The sequence below is a fragment of the Sinocyclocheilus rhinocerous genome, unplaced genomic scaffold, assembly GCF_001515625.1.
Source record: "Sinocyclocheilus rhinocerous isolate Xijiao unplaced genomic scaffold, SAMN03320098_v1.1 scaffold3567, whole genome shotgun sequence".
Taxonomy (NCBI): domain Eukaryota; kingdom Metazoa; phylum Chordata; class Actinopteri; order Cypriniformes; family Cyprinidae; genus Sinocyclocheilus; species Sinocyclocheilus rhinocerous.
Genome location: NW_015667290.1, coordinates 49698 through 59212, shown reverse-complemented (window position 1 = coordinate 59212; position 9515 = coordinate 49698). Strand labels below are relative to the sequence as shown.

General features: G+C 36.4%; 1 protein-coding gene across 1 annotated transcript in view; it reads right to left on the bottom strand.

Moving 5' to 3' along the window:
• Positions 1-6692: 6692 nt before the first annotated feature.
• gpr78b (G protein-coupled receptor 78b) overlaps positions 6693-9515 on the bottom strand; it is an 8668-nt gene continuing 5845 nt past the window's right edge. The window contains exon 3 of the mRNA XM_016545325.1: positions 6693-6977. Within this exon, the coding sequence (XP_016400811.1) occupies positions 6740-6977 (238 nt within the window). The 3' untranslated portion in view covers positions 6693-6739. The remainder of the gene's footprint in view (positions 6978-9515) is intronic.

Genomic DNA, 9515 nt, shown 5'->3' with positions numbered 1-9515 from the left:
AGTGTGGTTAGAAGAAGCCAGCTGCACGCAGTCAGAATAGGTCCTTTGGCAGTGTGCTAAAAAATTTCTAAGAGCCATGAAGCTGTTGGTTTCTACCCGAGAAAGACCGGTAAACTAAAGAGAGAAAAAAAAAACATGACAATTCATGACATAAGACTGACATCACACACAACGTAGCAATGCATTATCCTCACGAACAAATATAACGTCTGACGTTTACATACTGTACGTATATGGCAGTGTACTATTACGACATCCTTCACGAATGCATATGACTTAAATTTAGGCTGTATTTTTAATTAAAAACTTGATCACAAATATCGATTATGTATTAATTTAGATTTTTGATTATTCTAGACATCCCGTAGCCTACTTTCAATTATTCGTTCATTAAGGACCCGGCATCGCTTAGCAATTCAATTGGCCAACAGTGAACGTACGGACACAAACTCGCCAGTTCTCTACTTACTTCGGTAGGCTACTTAATGGAGGATACAGGGTGATTATTACCTTTAACCAGGTGGTATGCACCCTGCTAGCACATAACAAAAAGTGGACTTTTTTCTATAATCATGAAAACTGTAACTTGCTCCATTCATTGGTAGCCTACTTCAGTATGATCTATCATGGACGCAGATTTGCGGAAACACCAGACTGCACTTTAATCTTGAAATAATGACTTCAGAAGAGATCAGAACAAATCAAATATAACAATGTATTATTTGTCAGGTAAAAATGTATTATCCCAATTAAATCATTAAACAAAGAGGGGATAAGGGGGTCATAAATGAGCAAGGAGATAAGTTTGGTCATGGTGGTGTCATTTTACCCTCTTTGGAGATCTCTCCATTGTTTTGTTGCATGCCATCTGTTCGGTTTCATAAGGAGATCATTTGGGGTCTTATATTATTATTACAGCTTCAACTGAGGATTCTTCCTCTAGCACCTCCAAACCAAGCCTGCGGGGAAGATACTTGGCTGTGAAAATACTGTCTTAAATTGTGTTATACTGCAGAAATCACAGTCTGAGCGCAATAATTAAAAAAAAAATCTGAATAATGATCAATGATACGCACTTCATTTAGAAAATGGCTTAGAAACATACATACTGTAACTGTTGGACCCGTTCGACATCTAGGCTACTGTAGGCCTACCGCTGCCGCACATGAGCTGTTGGTGTTGTGCGGCTACTGTACAGTACATTACGCATCCAGTCTCAAACGCAATGACCATAAAATGTGCGCAAATGACTGTTTCTTAAGTCTGATGATGTGATCCCGGAAAGGGAATCAGCGAGCAATGTGGTTGCCATGACTATTACTATTTCATGCACTACTTATTTATCATAAAAGCGCTTATTATATTTATTTTTGCAATAAGTTTAATAATTTGTAGATAATAATATTGATATTTAAAGCAGATGTAACCCCACCCCCCACCACTTTTAAGACAAACTTACGTCACTGATAATAATACTTATTTTATAATATAAATATATAAATAATAGGCCTACTTAGGCCTATTATTTTATATGTTTTTCCGCCGGAAAAGCCTGCATTTGCCCAGTGCGTACGTAGGCTAAATACTAAAAAAAACAAATTATTTTTTCCACAAGCAATTATTGGCTTAACTCTAGCGGCTGGACGGCGTCGGTCTCAAGGTGGTGCGAGTTGTGTGTCCGAGTCCAGGAGTAGCTTATGGAGCATATGTGGAGGAGTGCATACCAATGGTTGTTCAGCCACTTCTGATGGAAAAATAATTCATTTTCTTAGGAGTGAAATCATTATTTTTTTCGTGATATCTGAAATTACGTCACGATTCCTTTTTTTTTTGTGAGGATTCATTGTTACTTTCCAAAATATACTCGAAGACACAAATACACAAACATAAATGACTGTAGTTATTCTGTTCTGAACATCAAATCCTTTGTTTTTCAATCAAATATATTCTAACTAGTTGGTTGAATAAAAATATTTGGATTTCATATTTAAAAATTACCTCAAGTTAGGCTAGCATCAGGTAGCTAGTTAGCAAGCAGTTAGCATCAGCTAACAAAATGTTTCAAATAGGCTATTATAATTTTGTAATTCATAATTATTGATTATATTCTTTAAAATTTTAAGCTAAAACTGCCTGTACTCTGATTTTGCAGTAAATGTTTAAAGCACATTGCTTTGTCTGACTGGGGGTATTTTACCCCACCCATGGGGTTAAAACGCCCCCTTGGCCACAAATTTAATTTTTGTTATAAATCTAATAACATGCAAACTCTGGACATTTTTCATACTTTGTTTATAATTTTTGAACATTAAAGCATGTCAACATATTCTGTTACACCAAATGCACAAAATAATGATCTTTAAAATAGCATCATATGACCCCTTTAATAGCCTACATTTAAATTTTATTTCACAGAAAAGCCTATAGAATAGAATAGCCTCTATAATAAAACTTTAGGCCTACTTAAGTTTTCACAATAATAATTAATCTACTGCAATGTTTTAAGGCCCAATTATAGTCTATACTTTGGAATTATGAACTGAAGGGGCGTACACGTGCCACCTTAACACGGCCAGAATGAGTGCGTTGAGAAACACGTTCAAAATTGTGGTCTTAAAGTGGTAAAACTGTGCCTCTTTACACAAACCAAATAAAAGCGGCAAAAACTGACGCCTTAACATGGCCAAAACGTGCGTGTCTACACTTACAAAAGAAACGTGTTCAAAATTGCCGCATTAATGCGTGCAAATTGTGCGTTGACACGGTCGCATTTCACACGTTCCGTTTAAAGGCTTTTGGCCCCATCCGCCTTCCATAAATGGTCGGGAAGCAACGTGTATTCTGACATGTTTCTTGTCCACGACATGACAAGATTTTAGGAGTCAAAATCGTGTAATCTGACACAGTGACTATCGTGACCGACAAAAATATTGTGTAGTCTGAACCCGGCATTAAGCTCTCATGTTACTCCATGTGCGAAAAATCTAGGTGAGTTGTTTGATTCAGGTCTCAAGTTGGATAAACAAATTAATTCTGCTTTTTATAATTTACGACATCTCGCAAAAGTCAAACCTGATCTTTCTTTAAAGAACTTAGAAAAAGTTATCCATGGATTTATTACTTCACGCCTTGAGTACTGCAATTCACTCTATTATGGTGCAAATCAATCATCTATCGGGCGTCTACAAATGGTACAAAATGCTGCAGCCAGGCTGCTGACTGGCAGTCGAAAATTTGATCGTATTTCTTCCATCTTAACATTTCTTCCTTCTTTCCATCTTTCTCTGCATTGGCGACCAGTCAAACTGAGAATAGATTTTAAAATTCTAGTTTTTGTTTTTAAAGGGGTCATATGATGCGATTTCAATTTTTCCTTTCTCTTTGGAGGGTTACAAGGTCTTGGTGCATAACGAAGATCTGTAAAGTTGCAAAGACTAAAGTCTCAAATCCAAAGAGATATTCTTTATAAAAGTTAAGAGTCAGCCACGCCTACCTAAAACGGCTCGTTCTAACACGCCCCCACATACCTACGTCACTATGTGGGAAGATTTGCATAACGGCGCCTAAATGTTCACGCAAAGAAAGAAGGCGTAACTTTTATTCTCACTGTAGTATTGTTGCCACTGCCGCCATGTCCTGAAGACGCTGTGTGCTTCGTTGTGAAAGCGAAACTACTTTGTTTGGCCTTCCAAAAATGGACACGATTAGAAATCAGTGGTTAAGTTGTATTTACAACACTGTTCCAGAACACTTCAACCCAAATATCCAGATGTGTGCAGCACATTTTATGGAGGACTGTTTACTGATCCTGGGAGAGTAACGTTAGACTAAAATGCCAGCAGTTCTGACTCACGTAAGTACGTTTTCATTTAAAGGATTTGCCACTGATGATTCAAACGCGAGCTTTGAGCAGTGTAGAGTAACGTTAGCGCTTGTTGTTTCTCCGATCACAAATGCAGACATGGTTTTATGTTTACGCAGCGCAACGCGTAAAAAGACAGTATAAGTCATTATAATCCATAATTATGTCCCCACTGGATCCTCGTTTATAATGGGTTTTCATGTTTTTGAATCATCGCTCCGTTCTGACAGGGCATCATCACAATATGGTAAGGGGCGTGATTTTCCAACACATTTCATTACACCAAATACACAAAATAATGTTCTTTTTAGCAGCATCATATGACCCCTTTAAAGCATTACACGGCCTAGCACCAACGTATCTTTCTGACATTTTACATTATCACAATCTTTCTAGGTCACTTAGATCAGACAGCATTGGATTGCTCTCTGTGTGTAGATCGAGGTTAAAACATCGTGGAGACCGAGCTTTTGTGACAGTAGGCCCTAAACTCTGGAATAGCCTACCGGTATCGATCCGAATGGTGTCATCACTTTCCTCTTTCAAATCAAAACTTAAAACACATTTTCTTAGTGTGGGTTTCTAATTTATTATTTTAGTGTTTTTGTTTGTTGTTTGAGAGATTATAAATTGTATTTTTAATTGACTTCTATGATCTGTACAGTACTTTGATCAACCCTGTGTTGTTTTTAAATGTACTTTATAAATAAATAATGAATGAATGAATGTACTTTGTTATTTATACTGTTTTATGGTGCTAAATTTCCTACACCTTCTACCTTATTTTATTTATTCTCAGGTTAGGTAAAGTCAAATCTGTCCTATCTCATAAGCATCTAAGTTCATACTTACAAAACAGGTCACAGAAGACATCTCTGTGGTCTGTTCTTAGCTATAAATCAATGCCAGGTGAGGCAGACTTATGTTATATCAAGTCACTTACAATTAGTAAGTAAGCAGTACAAATATTCTACAACTACTGTATATAAGTATTAAATAAAGTATAAATATCAAAAAGTTATTTGCTCAAGGCAATATCAGCAATGGTTCTGGTGCCAGAGAGCTCTTCAGGTGGTCTTGAAGCAGCATCTGATTTCATCATTGCACTTCAGTCTTTTATAGACAGCAGGTGGATCCCAATGTCTTGTGACATCATACTGGAAATCCCCTTAGAAGTTGTTTATAAAAGGCCTTGCATCTTCTCATTTTTCTTCTTCAGGATTCTTTGCTCTGCTGTCTTTTATGCTTCATCTGAAACACACCAGCTGAGGAAATGCCCACCTTTTTTTTTTTCAAAGCTCTTGCTTATACATGTTATAAACGTTTTCTTAATAAATGCTTAAAACAACAAGTGCTGTGTTTTACTTAATAAACCACTTTCTCAATAAAACAAATACAATAACGTGTGGTGTCTTTCTTAATAAAAAATATGTTTATAATATTTTTTATATATTATTAAAATATTAATTAAACATATTTCTTAATATGTTCCTGTGGCTCAGTGGTAGAGTATTGCTTTAGCAGCGCAAAAGGTCGTGGATTCAGTTCCCAGGGAACACACATACTGGTAAAATAAATGTATAGCCTGAATGCACTGTAAGTCGCTTTGGATAAAAGCGTCTGCTAAATGCATAAATTTATTTATTTTATTTAAATTTATTAATAAACCACTTTCTTAATAAATCAAATAAAATATTATGTATATTGTCTTTCTTAATAAACCACTTTCTTAATAAATCAAATACAATATCATGTGTGGTGTCTTTCTTAATAAACCACTTTCTTAATAAATCAAATACAATATCATGTGTGGTGTCTTTCTTAATAAACAACTTTCACAATAAAACAATACCAATAACAACTGTATCTGGTTACGATACAAAGGTATTACATAAAAAGTAAAGGCATACTTGCAATAGGACAATTCCTTAATTTCCCCAACAACATGCAGCAGTTACATATTTGCCTGTATGAGGCCTTCCCAGGAAATAAACAAAATAATACACCCTTCGACATAATATATTAACTAAATGCATTAAACAATGAGGCAGGGTAATTGTATTCTTATGCATATTACACAACAATACAGATATCTTTATTGCACCGTTTTCACAAAGCAGTTCATTGAACAAATGTTAACCAATCTAGCACTAATACAGCTGTATAAAGTTTGAACTTCATTAGTTTGAACTCTGGTACTCTCTAAACCCTACAACTGCTTAACAGAATTAATTTTAAATTAAGTACACTATCAATTTCTTACACGGTGCAAAGTATCTACATCAAGAGTCTAACAAAGTCACCTCTAAAAACAATTCACAACATTCCACCAAACAAAACAGTGTACTAGCACTATGAACAGCTGTTTCAGAAATCTAGTACATTTAGTACAAGAGAGATTTTTAGCTTTGGCTGTTCTGTCACTAATGTTGAATACTAAGACATAACAAAGTGTATCAATGCGGACACACACACACACACACACACACACACAATGGTTTTTATACTGTACAAACCGTTTTCTATCCCATTACCCTAACATTACCTCTCACACAAAACTTTCTGCATTTTTAGATTTTCAAAAAACTTCATTCTATATGATTTATAATCTGTTTTCCTCATAGGGACAAAACATGTCCCCACAAGGTCAAAAATTACTTGTATTGCTATCCTGGTGAAGACATTTGGTCCCCATAACGTAGTGAATACCAGGTACAGTGGGTACGGAAAGTATTCAGACCCCCTTAAATTTTGAAAAATTTAAGGGGGTCTGAATACTTTCCGTACCCACTGTATATACACACACAGACACACACACTTTGAATTCTCACAGACCTTTCAAATCAAGGCATTGGGCATTTCCCGTTTTTGCAACATTTAGCTGATCCTCTGAAGACTGTAGTCATTCTCTGTGTCCATGGAGCTGCTGTGTCCAGAAGAAGGGTATAAATCACGCTTCACCAGGCGATTGGCCACCGTTACCAAGACCTTCTTGTATTGCTGCCGCAGGAGGGAGTAGGCAAAGGGATCTGAAGCTGCCTTGCTGTATGTTAAACACTTGCTGACAATACCCCAGTACCGATTGACATCTACAAATGGAAGCAGCTCAGTCAACCTTGGAAACAGAGATGAATCAATTAACATCATAGCTGACAGCATCCAGGCAAGAGGCACCTAAAACTCAGTAATTATTTACCATGACTTCTTAATCAATGAATATCTTTTGTGTGCTAACTGATCAGCAAAACTGATTATGGCATTAATTATAGGGCAAGATGGTGTAAGATGCCCCCCAGCCACCATAATGTTTTCTCTTTAGCACAGATGGCACAAAATCTCAAGGTTTTTTATTTTGTCATTTCATCTGATTATCAACATTTGTGAAATTTAGTCAGTCTAAACAGTTTTGAGGTTAATTTATCTAATTTTGTTTCTTTGGAAAATTGTGATCTTTGTCATTATATAATGTTAAATATTATGTTTTTGTGTGTGTGTGTCACGAATCCGGTCTATGAACTTCTTTCACTCACCACCACAGGTCACCCTTCTATTACATTGACTCTCGCACTACACAATCTGTTGCATGTCATCCCGGACTACATATCCCATCATCCATTGCACTGATTGCACACAGCACTGATTGCACACAGCTGTAACCAATCACACATTCACTATATAACACTCACTCAGATCCCTTTCACACTGCCGAGTATTGTTTAGCGCATATCACTCTTGCCTGCTGTTTCGGACTGTGTTTGCACCTCGCCTGGACTCTAGCTCGTGTTATTGGATATCCCTCGTGTCAAGCCCTCTGGATATTGTTAGCCGCTGATCGACCACGCCCGTTTTGGATTACTCTTCTGTCTTGCCCTTAATATACCTGTTTGCCATTGTCTGACCCATGCCTGTTTCATGACCACACCCTTTAATAAAGCCTTGCAGATGGATCCGCACGTCTCACATCTCGTTCGTCCCGTAACAGTGTGTGTGTGTGTGTGTGTGTGTGTGTGTGTCTCTTTGTTAATGAGGGATTTGTGGACACATCAATGTTTTTGGATTTACGGAGTGAAAGTTGTAAATTTTATTTTGAAAAAGATAAAATTAGACCCCTGGGGCAAGATGACCCCCCAGAATTGGCACAGAAAGCCCCAAGTGGCATGTTGCTACTAGTGTTATTATTTTTAAATGTAGTACTTATTGTAATCACTGGGGTTATTGTTTAATATTTCCATGAATTAGATGTACATTTTAGACATATTTGCTTTCATTAAAACGTATTGGTTAATTGAGTATAGTCATTACATTTGCATTGTTGCTATTATGACATATCTTATAAATAAAATATGGGCAATTAAATATGTAAATATTAAAATTATTGTACATAAGTAATAGAATAATTTTACATTTCAGATGCATCTCTTTTACTGGGATTCTACTTTGTCACCAGTTATTCAATTATTCAACTAAATTGTCTAAATTAAATTTCAAATAGAATAGTTGATTTAGTATGTTACATTAGTGACACTATAACTAAAAATAAGAACTTAGTTTTGACACAAAAAATATGAAATATTAATAAGAATTATTTCAAAAGTAATTTATATTGTTAGATCATGCCTCCACACTAGAAATATCAGATCCAGCCCTGGATGCCATATCCTGTCAGAAAATATCAATTTTGTCTGGTAACACACGCCTACCTAGTCAGCAGAGTTGTCTATACCCAAACCCGTTAACAGCAATTATGTCTGGTACCCAAAATCAGTGTTTTGTCTGGTACACAAAACTGTATTAATACATAATATGGCGTTATTTTAATGACAAATGTCGATTTGTTTTCCTACCTCCACGAGTGCCATCTGTTATTGCCTTGTTTATCTAAAAGTGTTCTTTCCCTTTATTAAACCTAGCTAAAAAGCCATATGTATTGACTGTGAAACACAGTAGACTTTAATAATATGCATTTATGGTGTAATTACTACATTTTCATGTCAATCCATGTTCATATTTACTGCAAAAAATGTGCTGTTACTTTAATTCAGAGCTTGCAGCGCAGCAAAAATAGACTTGGTGCGAATACATTCTCTGCACTGCTACAGACGCGCCGCTACTGGAACGCACTGCCGCACCGCAACCGTGTGCAGTGTGCACGCGTTATTAATCTGTTAACATGAGTACGGAAAAAATACACACCACATTCGCACTGCAAACGGTGTAATCTGAACCTGGCATTATGTGTGTGCGCTGAATGGTTAAACACCGATAATATGGCGTTATTTTAATGACAAATGTCGAGAGCGCATTATTGTAGCGCGAAAGCACATTAATATAATGCGCGAATCTCTCCGCTCGCACGCAGATCCTTTGCTCTCGCACAAAACCGGACGCGCGCGCTCAGATACACGCTTAAAACGTGTCTCTCCTCTCACTCAAACTGTCATGTGCACTCGCAAATCTCTCTGTGCTCATGCGCTAGATATTAATTATTTTCGCACCTGAATAACGTTGTCAAATGTTATTAACCAATCAGATTTCACAGATGGATCTGCAATTTCTTTATAATTTAATACTACTAAATCATAATAATCCAATTTTAGAAATGAATCGGGTGCTTGGATTATTTGTAAATAACCTAGTTTAACAGTTTGGTCAA